Raw genomic sequence first — 15,660 nt, 5'->3', positions numbered from 1 at the left:
TCCGGAGCTTCTTTATTCAGCATCGTCATCGTCGCCGTTGAACGATCCAAAACCTTTTAAACTTAAAACGATCCACACGCGTAGGATCCGGCGAACCCCCCCCCCCCCCCCCCCCCCCCCCAGGTCGCCGGTGAAGGAGAGCCGCCGGAAGACGGCGCGGGAAAGGAGCGGCTCTCCTTGCGGCGACGGCTAGGTTTCGCTACCCAGGAGAGCTCCAAATATCCGCCGTTGCGTACGTGCCCAGATTGTATCTCATGAAATACAGAATGTGTGACGTGTGATTCTCTCTCACACACGCGTAAAATTAAGAGACTACGCTGTGCATGGAAAGGCGTTTCTGTTCCGAAAAAGGAAATACATTTGCGAAAGGTCGGACGAACACGCGGTATGTTTTTACACCAAGAAAACATCCTGGCATGGTGACCACACACATTGTACTTACCCAACAACCACGTCCCTAGCTTGCAGTACTCTCCTGCTTTACATGTCCCTATATAAACTCTGCTCCGAGACAAAGTAGCTGTGGGCAGCTTATAGCCAAACAAAACACTACGCCTCTGCGAAGCAACAAGCTGCTAGCACCTGAAGCCATGGCCAATGAACACCGTGCTCCACTCACGGCTTGCGTCTTTCTCATCTGCGCCTCCGCCGCAGCCACGGTCGTCGTCTACACCGCCTTCCCGGTCTCCCTAAACCGATGCACTTACTCTCTGCCGAGAGCGCTGATCGCCGTCACCCGGCCTCGACCCGTACATCGTCTCCTGCGCAGGCGACGCGGACACCGCCCCACTCTCCGACGGCAGCGGCGGCAAGAAGAAGACGATCGGCGGTCCTCTCGTGACCAGCCTGCACACGTGCGTCAAGGCGACACTCCCGCCCTTCTACTGCTGCCCGCCCGCGCCCGCGTCGGAGCCGACCAACTTCAGGCTCCCGGACCCGGCGGAGCCGCTGAGGGTCCGGCGGCCGATGCACGCCGTGGGGGCGGAGCACATGGCCAAGTACGAGCGCGCGATAGCGCTGATGAGGGCGCTGCCGCACTCCGAGCCGCGCAGCCTCTACCAGCTGGCCAACGTCCACTGCGCCTACTGCACCGGCTCCTACCGCCAGACGGGGGACCCGGAGCTCAACATGCAGATCCACTTCTTGTGGTTCTCTTCTTCCCGTTCCACCGCGCCGCACAATGTCACAGGGTTTGGTTGACTTGTCCATACCGCGTAAACCCAAACCTAAGACTTTTAGAGGGAAAAAATGAACTACCAGTCAAAGATAATTAGAGGTGCCTTGGTGAAAGGGTCTGTCTAGGACACATCTAGATGTGATATAGTTATGTCACATCTAAACTGATGTCCACTTTGTTTGTGGTCTATTTTTCTGTTTTAGTTTTTTTATTTCTTTCTGCTGCATTATATATTTGTGGAAGCTTAGATGTGACATCCTTAAAAAACATAACATTTAGATGTGAATTAGACAAACTGTTGGTGAAACAGTCCTATCCGGGACATTGCTAGCATCCAGAAAAAAGCAACGGTCCTAAATTCTGGATAACAAGCTAAAGCTGTGACAAATACTACCAAACAAACCCCAATCTTCACTAGAATTCAAAGACATCTATCCGTTAAGTACCGAATCTACTTATCTAATTTGAGTACACTAAAAAAAACCTTACATGGGTCCTAGACTGAATAATCTTAAGTCGTTTGTAAGAATGTTCTCTGAGGTTTACAATGTTTACGTTCTAACTTTCTTTCGCGTTTCCAGGAGCCAGCAGCACAGCACCCTGCTAAACACAGTTATACAGGGGTATTCCGCCTTCAATCGAAGAAAGAAATAGTACTACACAACATGCATGTGACCCTGCTGTATTAGTAACCTACTGACATGCATCAGCAGAAATCACAGATCCTTGCAGACAGCTTGTCCCCTTCACTCTGTTATGTCAAATTCTGGACCATAGGGAGACAAGCTATGTGGATATCATTGTATCCAATTGTGGGATACCCACTTAAGGTATGGTTATTATCTCCTACCCCTTATATATAAATCAAGCTATAATTTGCATGAGCATACTAAAGAACAGAGTATCCAAAAAATATCGAACAGTGCCTTACCTCAAAGTCATGGTATTTTCACCCCGCCTCAACAATTCTTTGACGGGAGATATTTTATAACAGCAACTGGGACTAGCATATTCTAATAGCAAAATTACATCTTAAACAAAGCTCCATGTGCTTAGAACAGTCCATCAAATATTGGTGCAGTTCCCAACTGCTAACCACGTTTTTGGCACCCGGCAACAAACAATTTGAGAAGGGTCGTTCAGCGACAAACTTGAATTTGAATCACTGAGCAGCGGGTTTTCATCTGAAAGGCAAAAGGAAAATTTATGCAGTTTACATTAGTATTCCATCTCTATATGAAGTCATAAAATGAATGTAATTAATTTAAGCTAGTGATACATGGTAATCAAGTCCAGGGAAGAAAATGCTCGACGGGTGTTGAAATAAATGCTAGTGAGAAGCTGGCGAGAGTACCAAGGAAAGAAGTGCATCATTTCGAAATTATTGAGTAAAGAGACATTTTCAGATATAATCAAGACAATAAAAAGACCAAATAAATTTAGTTCGCACAAGTTAAAGTTGAACAGCTGCATCCATAAGCCAGATAATTACTACGCTAATATCTGGTTTATGTGATACAACTCACAATTGCAAGCAAATACTGACTATGAAGCTAACGACATCAATTTTATGTCATGGAGACTGCATATTGATGGAGTGATCATTGGTCAAACCGTCAAAGTCTTGTGGTAATCAATCAAAATACACCTTACATTTTGCAAAGAGGGACCAGTTAATGAAATCAAGCTGTTTAGCCAATGAATTCGAGCATACTTCTGCTTAATTGCTGTGGACCATTTGGTACACAGACCACATACAGCCAGACCGACAAATGCCAAGCCAAAATCTAACGAATACGAAAGGAAACATAAAATAAGTACTTGCTAATACAGAGGCCTGCATGAATTAAAATTTGGCGGGATGAAACAATAACACCTACACAGCAACAGCTGAGATCTGCATGGACAGTTTTCAACTGGAACAGGGGGTTGAAATGAAGCATACTTTTATAGATTTGATCATTCGATGTTACTGAAAGGAAGTATAGTCATCAGGTCATATGCTCGTACCATTATATTGTCAATATACAATCTAGATGCTTACAGCCCGAATTTTACGTGCTCAGATTCCGCAACTAAAGTTCATTTAGAAAATTTCAAAATCCCTGAGTTAAGACTCCTGAATCAACCTAACCAAGTTAAGAAAAAAGGGCAGCCCGTTGCTTGTAGCTCCCGCTTGCGCAGGGTCCGGGGAATCAACCTAACCAAGTTAGGTATTCTCAAGAAAAAATAAGGAGAGAATCAGGAGAGATGATTCTTGTGCTGTTTGCCTGTTCGGAATACATTACTTGCAAGTTGCAACTTTTACGTGCTAAGCTTTTATAAGGTGAGATTGGTTCACAACAATTCCTCTGGACCAAAATTGACCAGTTAAGATATATAACTATACATTTTGGATGACAGCATTGATATGTTTAATTTAGTACAAAAAGATTAAGAGATGGCATAGACAAATGTTGCAAATTGTACAACTGGGTTACTTTACAAACAATTTCATTCAATGGCGGCAATCATCACCAAAGTAATGACCCATTAATCTGTCCTCGGATCTCCATTTGTAAAACCATGTGGGTTCTCAAATAACTAGTAGTAGTTTGACTCGAGTCAAGTGCCAAATGCTCAAGTGGTGCATTCAATATTACAGGAGTTTCGCTGCGAAGTCTTTATATTTCTGTGAACACTTTCTTATGCTACCAGTTATGAAGGAAAATAGGAAACTGTAAATCACTGCTTGGTGTGCCTGTAACTTCCTATTAGTTATGTATAATTTAATACCTCCGAGGGGAATAAAACCTGCCTCACACTCTATAATCTGACTAAATCTCCACAGTTATTATAAGTACTACTTAAATAGTACCAATTTCTCATTAAAAGCAATGTCAATCTACTATACTGTGTCCTTTTACTTACAAATTTTAAAATCCTGATCAGCTGTCCGCATAAATGAAGCACTCCAATTCCTTTTAAATTCTATACTAACACACATCAAATTAATGAATACAAGGTTCTTGTTAATATACACGACTATTCTGTAATTCATATATATTTTTACAGACATGAACATGCTAATTGACAACAATTTTGCAAATTCTATATGACTATGAGCTTACGGAAATCTATGTTACTGAAAAGTAACATATTATATCACATAGAGGGCCTAAACACTTGAACACAGATAATGCAGCTCTAAGATGCAGTTCATTCTGGACAAGAACCAAGAGGAACAGATATTGAAATGAAGTGGAAAAAACATCTAAGTTGCAGAGCCTCATGATGTAGATTAATGTCGGAGTAATTGGCCACGGATACCCCGAAGACGGCAAGACAATAATTCAAGACATCGGGGCTAGCAAAGCCCCTCAGTCCGACTGCCCGGCTGCTCCTGCCGGCTCCCCGTCCGACTGCTCTGCCCGGCCGAATGCCGGCTGCCGACTGCGCCGACCAGCCGGCTGCTGACTGTAGCCCGACCCAACACCGACAAGACCCCGACGAGACGGCCATACCGCGGACGAGACAGCTGTACCACGACGCCATCATGTACAGTGACACTTGTCCCTGGGCACTATTTATGAAGTGACCCAGGGGACAAGTGTGACACCCCACCATGCCTTGCCCATGCCACCACATAGCTTACTCTCTAAGCTAGCCATGCCTATATATATGGGCACACATCCATCCATCCAGGATGGACTCTCACGCACACACCCTCAAGCAAGCTAGCTAGCAAGAGAGCTAGCTAGCCATCCATCCGTCCACTCCCACGGGCAAGTATGCCCAAGCACACCCATACGGCCAGAGGCAACGGCCACCATGCCACATACATATGCAAAGCCAGATGCCTATGGCACTGAGCTTAGATACAGCTCCAGGAGCACTCTGTACCAGATATACATACCAGAGATATTCAGACATGCAGGAGTAGGGGTATTATCTCTCCGGAGAGCCCCGAACCTGGGTAAACTAGTGCGTGCTACTCGCATACCCGCTCCCGGGCCTATCAGCAGCAGTCTTACCCTCACACTAAGCCCTTGTGGCATCTGTCGACTCGCAAGCCCCCCGTGAGAATACCACGACAATTAAGGTCCTACAGAAGGACACTACTTTACCATAAGTTGAACTGCGACATCTTCCAGATGTAGAATAACTTGTATAATGCATATTGTAACATTGCAGGTTTATGTCATGTGAAATATTGCAGGTTTACCATAAGCCAAACAAGATACTCAGACATCCCTATTCTCAAATTGTATTTTCCAAATTGAATCTGTGTAATTGTTTCTAAGAACAGTGAGTAGGAAAACAATACCTGTGAGTGGTTATTCTATTGAGGCAATGCCTCCTCTACCTCCTTCCACCCTTCATCCCTATCCGGAAATTTCTCCTTCATCTTCTCAATGATCCCTTTTGCCTCGTCGATTCTCGAGCTCCCAGCAAGCCCATTCACAAGCATCTTCATGGTCGAGAAGCAGGGTACCCAGTTCCTAGGTATTATCTCATTGTATACACCAAGGGCGGTATCAAAATCGCCAGCCTTGCAAAGGTGAAAAATGACAGTAAAATAGAAGCCACTATCCCCAACAAGCCCCTTCTTTCCCATCTCCTTGTACAGCCGCTTCGCTTCCTCCAAATCCCCTTCCTTGCAGAATCCATAAATCAAATGGTTATAAGTAACCCAGTTTGGCTTCGTCCCTTTCTTGGCCATCTCACTCAGTAATGCCTTGGCATCACCATTCCGGCCAAGCTTGCACAGCCCCTGAACCCTTGAATTGAACACTTGCAGTGACTCACCACAACCGTGCTTCTTCATGAGCTTAATCACCTTCTCTACATCATCAAAGCGCTCCTCCTTGTAAAACCCAGCAATCGCGGCAGTAAATGTGGTGGCGGTGGGCTTCACGCCCTCCTTGCACATTTCATCGAACACCGAGTAGAAGGACCTTGTGGTGCCGGACTCAGAGAAGGATTTTATAATGGAGTTGAATGTCTCGGCGTTGGGCTTGACGCGGTGGGCGTCGGGGAAGGTCTGGAAGATGCGAGCGGCCTCGGCATGGTTGCCGGCGACGATGCAGGCGAAGAGGAGGGCGTTGAGGGAGCGGGTGGAGGGGGACGACTGGAAGGTGGAGATGGCGTCGGGGAGGAGGCCGGCCTGGCCAAAGAGCACGATGGCGTGGTGCGCGTGGTGGGGGATGAGAAGAGAGGACGTGAGGTCTCGGAGGGAGTCCGGGGCGGTGGAGAGCCTCGAGGTGGCGAGGGAGAGAGCAACACGGTCGAGGTGGGTCTTCGGGGAGAGTGCGGCGGCGCGGCAGATGGAGAGGATCTGGTCGTGGGGCGGCGGCGGGGAGGACTTGAGGAGGGAGATGGCGAGGCGGGTCTTCTGCCGCGAGGTGAGCGGGGTGGTCGGGGAGGAAGGGTTGAGGATGGAGGCTGGGGTCGGAGGCGTGGCGGTGGCCGTGGCGAGGCGGCGGCGCAGGAAGAGGCGGACGGCGGCGGCCATGGCGGCGGCTGGGTTTAGGGTTTAGAAGTGGGAATGATCGACACTGACTGAAAACGAGAAAGCTTTCTTTCAGTTCGCTTGTAAGTGGCCCCGATATGTCAGCCCCTGGTAGCAAATTACCCCTTTTCTCGCGATATAGGCGCCGGCCGACCGGCCAGGATCCAGAACGGGGCCCTTATAAGCCATTTGATCTGGGTTCGGGTAGCCGTTGGATTCCCTATCGATCCAACGCGTATAAAAAAAATCACCTCATGTCGGCTAGTTGCCACCGCGCCCTGCGCGCTTCTCCTCCAATGTGTGTCCCTCGCGAGGCACGGCTGCCGCGTTCGTTGGTTGATGTCCTCGGCAGCACCAGTGTTGTAGCGCCCTCTCGACTATCACCGTCGGTTGCAGCTCGCGGATGTTGTTCGTAGCTTGTGCATCGGACCGTTGCAGCACCCGACGTCCATTGATGTAGCCGCCATCACCTGTCGTTTCCAGCAAGTCTCCCCCCCTATGCATTTCTTGCAATGTCGTCCGACTCGCCCTGCGGCATCCCGATGACTCCCCTATGGTCCCGGTTCCAACTCGTCGTGTTCGTCGTTGCAACATCTCGGGGGTGCGGTTCCAGCTGGCCGTGATCACTGTTGTAGCTTGTCGTGGTCATGGTTCAAGCAAAAAAAAAAGCCATCGGCTCCACGCCCGTGGCAACCACCACGGGCGAGCCCACAGCATGACCCTTTGCCAGCTACAGCACCGGAGAATTCTAGGGCCTCAACATCGGCACCACCAATTCAAGGCCACTACAAGAGCCCTACAGATATTCACATCCAATCATTTTTTTTCCAAAGTGCATCAAGGTCTTTAATGTTTTGTTTAGGTAACGATGACATAAAATTGTAGGGATTGATACGTTCATTGAGTGAATACACATGTTTAATTCCCTTATGCAAGTGGTGATGATCGCCGACCTTCAAAACAAAAGACTCGATGTAACACCCTGTTACGCCTGGCGGGATCAAGACTGGCCCCACAGACCAACACTAGTCTTTCCTGCGTACTTTGTCCTCACTCGTGCGCATCCGGGACCAACTTTCCGGTCAGTCATCCATCCTAGAATTACCCCAAGCCAAGCACGCTTAACTATGGAGTTCTTTTCGAATGGGCTCTCGGAAAAGAAGGAATTCCTTGTTGATATGAGTAGTCTATCATTCCTATTAAGCCAGGCTCTCACATACACCCCCACTCAAAGGAACCGACGTCCTCGTCGACCCATCAGGAACGTTCCCTCTTGGCACATGTATCTGCGTCCAGTCCGGACATTGTGCCATGCCGTGTGTCACCCGAACACACGTGCCATGCGCCACCTGCCCGTACACCTGACCCGCAAATGTCCGTGTAACCGCGAGGGTCTGCTCTGATACCAATTATAACACCCTGTTACGCCTGGCAGGATCAAGATTGGCCCACAGACCAACACTAGGCTTTCATGCGCACCCGAGACCAACTTCCCGGTCGGTCATCCATCCTAGAATTACCCCAAGCCAAGCACGCTTAACTTTGGAGTTTTTTTCCGAATGGGTTCCCGAAAAAGATGGAATTCCTTATTGATATGAGTAGTCTATCACTCCTATTAAGCCAAGCACTCACACTCGGGACAAGTGCTTTTAAGAAGAGTAAAGCATAGCTTTTCTTTTTTCCTTCTTGTGTTATGGGGATCCCACACTATTAAAGGGAATCAAAGGTAGCAGAGTATTTTCTCAAATCAACCATCAGTTGAATTCTCACATATCCGACGAATAATCCAAAGCCAGAAAGCCACAAGAAACCCTAAGTCAAAGGTAGTCAAGTGGTAAATTTCAATCGGCCCGACTTTGCACGCCAATTCTTGTTGGACAACATGGGGTAGTATCTTTGTCCTCACTCGGGGGTGATTCAATATCCGAACAAGCGTAGGACTGTTCGGGTGCAATCGGCCTCGGGGTATTCCTAGCATGACAAGTGCCAGACTATTCAGGTGCGCTCAGCCTCATGAAGTCGTAGTGCATAATTGTCCGCCCCTGATGTTTGTCTGTGTGGCTGCCTACTGGATCGATTGCCGCTTCTGGCAAAGCATTGCAGCTGGATTGTTCGAGCACTTCCAAGACGGACTGTCTATTTGTGTAATTCTGTCTAAAATGCTAATTCCTCTCCCACTATATGAGTCGCCTCCCCTTTGGGAAGTAGGTTGACCACTCCATTCCAAACATTCTAGATTTGATAAGAACACCTCCGACACTCTTCCACCCTAAAATGTTTGATTCCTTGAGTCTAAGGTATTTGAGAGAGGAGCACCCTATCGAGGTACGACGATCTTTGGGATCAGTAAGATCCCTTTGTAGTTCGGCTGTAGGAATCAAAGTATGCAAAGAGCAAATCCAGTGATGCAAACACACCGGTTTACCCAGGTTCGGACCGCCGTGAGGCGTAAAACCCTACTCTGCTTTGGTGGATTATATGTGAAAAAATGCCCAAGTTACAAGAGAGCGCAAGCTTGCCGGCAAAGTGCTCGGAAAGTGCAGCTACGTAATTGGGCAGTGTGTCATCCCTTGTAAAAGTTGCCACGGGCCTCCTTTTATAAATGAAGGGGCTACCATAGAGGCAAAAATGGTAATTACAAGGATAGATAATGGCTACAGTAAGCTACAATGCTAAATACCTAACTCTGATGGATTATGACAAAAGCATTTAATGCTCCGTTAGGTGTCACGCCGAGGAAGAATGCCAGCAAGGTCGTCCACCTCCACCTGCGTCGCTCGCAAAACTACCTTTTATCCTGTTGACATGCCTCTAGGGCGGGTGTCGTAAAGTTGTTCTTCTGCTATAGTGATACCACGTGCCCCGACAAGCTTCACCTAACAGCCTGCCCGCTCGACATCTGTCAGCAGACTCTTGTCTGGTGCCACGATGGAGCGGTGGAGGGAAGCCTCCCGGCTTAGAGGCTAGCCGTTGCGTAGCTTTACTGGTGCCTTGCTTGTCGGCAATTTGAACCTTGATCTTCAGTACTTCTCGATCACCTGCCTAGAGGTTCTCTTCATGGTTTTGATTATCAGGTCTTGAGTGTAAATAAAGGCCATCCTCCGGCAAGCCCTTGTCGTCGGGAAGGCTGCAACTGTCTGTGCATAAGTCAGGGTATAAACACACATGTTTATTACACCGACACACCCTAGCCAAGATTCAACCTCCATCTCTCTCGTGACCAACCGATTTCTTGATTTGAGCAAGTTTCGAGCTTTCCTCCTTGAATCTTGTTACTCTTGGAGATTGAAGAATCTTGAGCGGTAGGAGTCACCGATGAGGAATCAAGTTGTGATTTAGCCCGTCATTTGTAAAGATTTGGAGGCCGCCTCGAGGTCTACCACGAGTGATTAAGAATATTCTTTGTGGTTATATATCAAGGAGAATAATGTGAGCCATTGTTGTGTAGGAAGCCTTTGTGTGGTTTCCCGCTTCTCCAACGGTGACTAGGTTTCCTCCAAGGAAGTGAATAGCTAGATACATCTTTGTCTTTTCGTGTCTTCGGTTATCTCTTAGTGCATTAGTTTGAACCATTAACCTTGCAAGCTTATGTAGGCTATCACACCATTATATTCTGCAAAGACTGGATTTGGTAAGAAAAATGTTAGAATGACTTATCCACCCCTCTAGGTCCATCTAGATCATTTTACACGCATCCACCGTAGTGCCTTCGCACTACGGCCCCGTTGCATCATATGCCATTTCACTGTGAACCTCCCTTTCCCATCCTCCTTCCCTCCATCACCCTTCCCCGCTCCCCTACACCCGTCCAGAGGTCTTTCGTGACCTTTGTTGTCCATCCCGAGGTTTGTCTATCATGGGCTCCACTGCGAAGCGGCAAGAAGGTAGAGGCAAGGTCTTGTCGCAAGCACAAGCAGACTAGATAGAGAAATAAAGGGAGAAATAAAGAAAGGAAAACTATTAGTGATCCTACCTGTCATTGTGTTGTAAAAGAATATGGATATTACTGCAGATGAGGGTATATTTTGTGGATTGTCAAAGTAGAGGAGCCCTCAAATAGATTTTTGGAGGGTTGTTTCGCAGAATATTGTTCGTAGGGGTTGTGGGAGATGCTCCAATGTTTTTTTAAACATTAGGTTAAATACTTAACATGTATTTGCAACGTTACAAAATTAAAAATCCAAACTTGAAAAGTAGCAAGAGAAATTAGAAATAACAAATTCAATACTAGCTGTGGAAATTGACCGAATTCATGGCCAAATTTGACTAGCTACTGTATGTATCTAGAAAAAGGTTTATCTTGTATGTTTATAAAGTTGTGCTTGAGCTTGGATTTAAAAATCTTGCAACGTAGTATATATACATTGTGTCCATATATATCTTGTATGATTTTTTTCCAGAACTTCAAAAACTTGTAAATATAACTAATGGAAGTAGGCACCACGAGTTCCGGTGCGAATCATGTTATCTTGATGGTGATGGTAGCTAGCGGAGGCACGGTCAGATGCACACGGCAAATGTGATAGTGATGAGTCGTCTGTCATGAACTGCCGATGGTCTTTAGAGTTGTGCTAAATTCTCGCTCTTATTAAATACTTCCTCTGTTTCAAAATAAGTGTCGTGGTTATTTTGGAAGTGAGGGAGTATGTAAAATTTCAGTCGCTTTAAATAGGAAAAAAATGAACATTACTTACTAGTCCGTCCCAAAATAGTGTTTATCACATTTTTAAGTCAACATATGTAAACTTTGATGGAGATTTTAGAGAAAATTATCAATATCTAGATTGCAATATCAAATACTATTGTTAGATTCATAATGAAATATATGGTATGATATATAATGTGTATTGTAGGTCGGATAATTTTCTCCATAAACCTAGTCAAAGTTTGTGAACCTTGACTCTTGTGAGACCAATGCTCTCTACATTATTCGGCCGAAGACTAGAATTGGAAGTCTTTTCGTTATTCAATCACGGTTCATCGCATCCAATAATTATTTGCAACTTCGATCACCTTTTGTTTTTGAGTGTTCTACTAGAGTTACCAATTCCACAAATCCTTGGCGGGATAGATTTTAGATTACATGCGGACCAGAATGAAAATGGTAATGTTTGCATGTTGATCTAGAAGCTAATAATGAACGTGGCAGTCCTTGGAACAGCTCAGGAATAGACGGCTCAGCTCTTGGCTTTTGCTGCTGGAATTTGAGGCCTTGACTAACAAATCAGCATCATCAGTCAAGATGATTCGTTGCTGCTCTTACATCCTGCCTATGTGGTGTACGGTACACAAGAAATGTGAGGGGGCAGAGATATAGTTCTGCTGCATCTCCTCCCTTATGCATCTCTTATAATATTATATTCTATGGTTGTCTGGCTCATCTCTGCTTCATGTCAGCATCGGCTTCGATCTCAGAAACCCATGTCCTTTTTGGGAGGAGTGCTGCAGTCCCCGCCCTTCGCCTGAGCAGCTTCCCGGTCTCGTTGAGGATAGTATTTCTGTTCGGCGAGGAAGGTGAGCGCGTCCACGACGTCGCCGATCTTGGGCCTCTTGCTGGGATCCTCCTGCATGCACATGGAGGCGATGGCGAGCGCCTGGTACAGCCCCTTCACCGGGAAGTCCTTCCCCAGCAACGGATCCGCCAGCCTCACGAACATTTTCCTGTCCCTGATCAGGGGCGCCGCCTGCATATAGAGGTGGTCTCGGTCTTGTTAGTGATTGCATTGGATTAAACGTTCGATTGGAGAGTATATATGTGCTTACCCAGTGGATGAGAACCTGCTCCTCCGTGGGCTTGGTGGGGTCGATGGCCCGCCTGCCGGTGATGAGCTCGAGCAGCACGACGCCGAAGCTGTAGATGTCGGACATCTTGGTGAGCTTGCCGGTCATGGCGTACTCGGGGGCGCAGTAGCCGTAGGTGCCCATCACCCTGGTGCTGACGTGGCTCTCGTCGCCGAGGGGGCCGAGCTTGGCGAGCCCGAAGTCGGAGAGCTTGGAGTTGAAGTCCTTGTCCAGGAGGATGTTGGAGGCCTTGAGGTCCCGGTAGATGACCGGAGGGTTGGCCACCTCGTGCAGGTATTCGATGCCCTTGGCCGCGCCCACCGCGATCCTCATCCGCGTCTGCCAGGGGAGCGCCTTGGCGTTCTCCGGGAGATCTGCGCCATTGATCGACTCGATCGATCAGCCAAGCCGACGAGAAGGAAGGAAGGAATCGACCTCGAACGCATGCAACAGCTTACCTAGGAGATGATCCTCCAGCGAGCCGTTGGGCATGTACTCGTAGACGAGGATCCGCTGGTCGAGGTCGGTGCTGTAGCCGATCAGATTCACGAGGTTGGGGTGGCTCAGGAGGCTCAGCATCAGCACCTCCACCAGGAACTCGCGGTTCCCCTGGAACCCTTCCTTGTCCAGCCGCTTCACGGCGATATCCTACGTGACAAAGATAAGACTCATCCACGTTTTTCCTACATGAGAAGGGACAAATGATACAATCTGCTGCAGATTATTGATCGGATTGTTGCAGTAGTCACCTCCTTGGTGTCCTTCAAGTGCCCCTTGTACACCATCCCGAAGCCGCCCTCGCCCACAAGGTTGTTGGGGCTGAAGTTGTTGGTCGCCGCGGACAACTCACGGAAGGTGAGCACCCTGCTGGGGATGTTCTGGTTGGTGATCCGCAGGATCTCCTCGGCCGCGTACATGTGACTGGTAATGTCTGCAGCACGCACGTGCATGTTGCAGTACGTCAAATATCGGCATCAAACCAATCGGCAGCCTCATGTAAAATCCTAGTGTCATTTTGGTTACCTGACTTGGCCGAGATGTTGTTGACGAGGTCGGCGATGGCCTCGCACTCGGCGCGCCTGGTGAGCTCGGTGAGGCTGACGCAGGGGACGCAGCTGAACTTCTTGCTGGACTTCTTCTTCCTCCAGAAGCGCTTCTTCCTCGACCGCTTGTGCTTGCCGGGCGTCAATGGTTGTTCCTTGCCGCGCACACCACACGGAGATGAAGAGCCGCCGCCGAGGAGCATCTTGCTGTTACATTTCCTCACGGCGGACGACAACAACCCCATAGCAGATCGACGCGAGAGTGGCCGAGGACACCCTCGTACCGATCTGCGGGGTCCGGTTGGACGAATTCGTTGGGATATATACTTGAAGAGCCATGCACACGAGAATCTGTGGACGGGAATGCTAAAGCTTATTTTGTCCTCGGGGAGGCGAGGACCCAAATTTGGCAAAGTGTGCGCTCTTGGTTCTGGTTCCTGCCACGGCGTCAACTTTAGCACCAGGAATAGGGAGCGGACGCATGGTGACCTGCCGTTGAGGCCCAGTCTGGGACGACCAAGTTGACACCCTGGACATTCTAGGGACCCCTCAAAAAATAAGGAAATTCTAGGGCAAACAAATGTTTTCCATTCTTTTGGTAAATTTTCACTCCATCTTGCATCTCCATTTGCCTAATACCTAATCCTAGCAACTACATGGAAATTTGTATAACTTTGTTCGTGAGAAAACCTTCCCGTGTTCCAATTAAATTGGGCACAAAGTTGAATCTTTTTTTGAACAATTGGCACTCTTTGTCTTGTGATCTTATCCACACTTGTTATATTCTTAGGAGACTATACTCTTGAATCCCCTCACAAGAATATCCGGCCTCCTATGCATACCAATCCCACTCTGAGGAGCAAATGTGTAATGACACCAAGGAGCTGGTTTGGACAACAAAAGCGTCGGCACGCGCTGAAATGTTTGATTGTCTTGCCATTTAAAACCAGTGCCTACATTGTGCAATCAAGGGAGTCTCGAGACAAATATGAAATTTCACTAGATTCTTGTTGAACACACATGAATTTAATTGTAAGAATCTAGATTTGAATCTTACAACCAAAATTGTCCCTTAACCCCTTTACTTCCGTGTCGCGTGAGCATGCGCCAAGCGGCGTCATGGCTCATCTACGAAGCGGGATAGGTTATCTTTTCCTGTATGTTCAATGTTGATGGTGGTGCAGCCCTGTCGACGATGCAAAGGTCTTCATCGGCTCGATCTTCGACGAGGCAACTTCTCTACGAGCGAAGCAACACCGCAATGGTGTGGATTGTTTGTCTGCGAGGGCGTTGTCGCCCCGCTAGATCTATGCCATCGAGTGACGACGCTCTTGGTTGGCTGTGACAGACCTACTTCATGATACCTCGATGCAACCACTACAAAAAAAAAGACACATCCGTGACATTTTGGGCCGAACGATTTTTTTTTCCTGTCATGCTTATGACACTTCTATGAAGATAATTGTGACAAAACCCGGTATCATCATAGATGTGGTGGGCTCCTACTTCTATAACAAAAAATCATGACAGAAAATGGGCTTTTCGTCCTGGGCGGGCCGGAGATGCAGCTGCATGACATTCTTTGGGCCGTCCATGACGGGAAAAAATGTGGTAGAAGCGAGGGCGAGGAAAATATCGGGGAGTTCCCGGTTACGGTGGGTGGTCGGGGCCGAGCAATACACGGAGGTTTGCGTGTTTCTCTCGTACACGTACGCGTGTGTGTGCGAGGCGTTGCGCTCTAACTGAACCCGAGCGAGGCGTTGGGCTCTAATTGAACCCGAGCGATTGCACTAGCTACGTTACTGAACCCCGATCAATCCCTTGCTATTAACTGCACCCGAGTGATTCCTTCGCTACTGCTGCTAACTGAAGCCAATCGATGCTGCCTCTTGATGAACAATGAGCGTTGTTGGGGGGGGGGGGGGGGTGGATGAACAGTTTTCGATGGGGGTGGATGAACAGGACCCTGTGGTAGTAGAGGCCGTTGCCGCAGGATGAACAAGACCCCGTGGAGGGCTGGATGAACAGGACGAGCCCGTGGAGGGCTGGTTGAACAGTAGCTGGTGGAGGGCTGGATGAACAGTAGCCCGTGGAGGGGTGGTTGAACAAGACAACATGGAGACGGCTGGTTGAACAGTAGCCGGTGGAGGAGCGGTGGAGGCTGGATG

General features: G+C 48.0%; 2 protein-coding genes and 1 long non-coding RNA gene across 4 annotated transcripts; 1 reads left to right on the top strand and 2 right to left on the bottom strand.

The window, feature by feature from the left end:
- Positions 1 to 522: 522 nt before the first annotated feature.
- On the top strand, positions 523 to 5,137 carry LOC141042453 (uncharacterized). 2 transcript variants are annotated; one of them, XR_012205274.1, is made up of 2 exons: positions 523 to 2,007; positions 4,457 to 5,137. It is a non-coding gene; the product is annotated as an uncharacterized lncRNA (long non-coding RNA). The 2 variants fall into 2 exon arrangements; XR_012205273.1 differs by having other exon boundaries at positions 4,353 to 5,137.
- On the bottom strand, positions 2,031 to 6,750 carry LOC109749549 (pentatricopeptide repeat-containing protein At1g11630, mitochondrial). Its single transcript, XM_020308494.4, has 2 exons — positions 5,484 to 6,750; positions 2,031 to 2,361 (listed from the first exon to the last, which is right to left on the bottom strand). The coding sequence occupies exon 1, from the start codon at positions 6,669 to 6,671 to the stop codon at positions 5,499 to 5,501; it is 1,173 nt and encodes a 390-aa protein (XP_020164083.1). The 5' UTR covers positions 6,672 to 6,750; the 3' UTR covers positions 2,031 to 2,361; positions 5,484 to 5,498.
- Positions 6,751 to 11,764: 5,014 nt separating this feature from the next.
- Positions 11,765 to 13,752, bottom strand: LOC109749548 (probable serine/threonine-protein kinase PBL23). The gene is made up of 5 exons (XM_073510774.1): positions 13,473 to 13,752; positions 13,199 to 13,380; positions 12,908 to 13,097; positions 12,432 to 12,823; positions 11,765 to 12,352 (listed from the first exon to the last, which is right to left on the bottom strand). The coding sequence occupies exons 1-5, from the start codon at positions 13,735 to 13,737 to the stop codon at positions 12,080 to 12,082; spliced, it is 1,302 nt and encodes a 433-aa protein (XP_073366875.1). The 5' UTR covers positions 13,738 to 13,752; the 3' UTR covers positions 11,765 to 12,079.
- Between the last annotated feature and the right edge of the window lie 1,908 nt (positions 13,753 to 15,660).

The sequence above is a fragment of the Aegilops tauschii genome, chromosome 3, assembly GCF_002575655.3.
Source record: "Aegilops tauschii subsp. strangulata cultivar AL8/78 chromosome 3, Aet v6.0, whole genome shotgun sequence".
Lineage (NCBI taxonomy): Eukaryota > Viridiplantae > Streptophyta > Magnoliopsida > Poales > Poaceae > Aegilops > Aegilops tauschii.
This window is presented reverse-complemented; position numbering and strand designations above follow the sequence as displayed.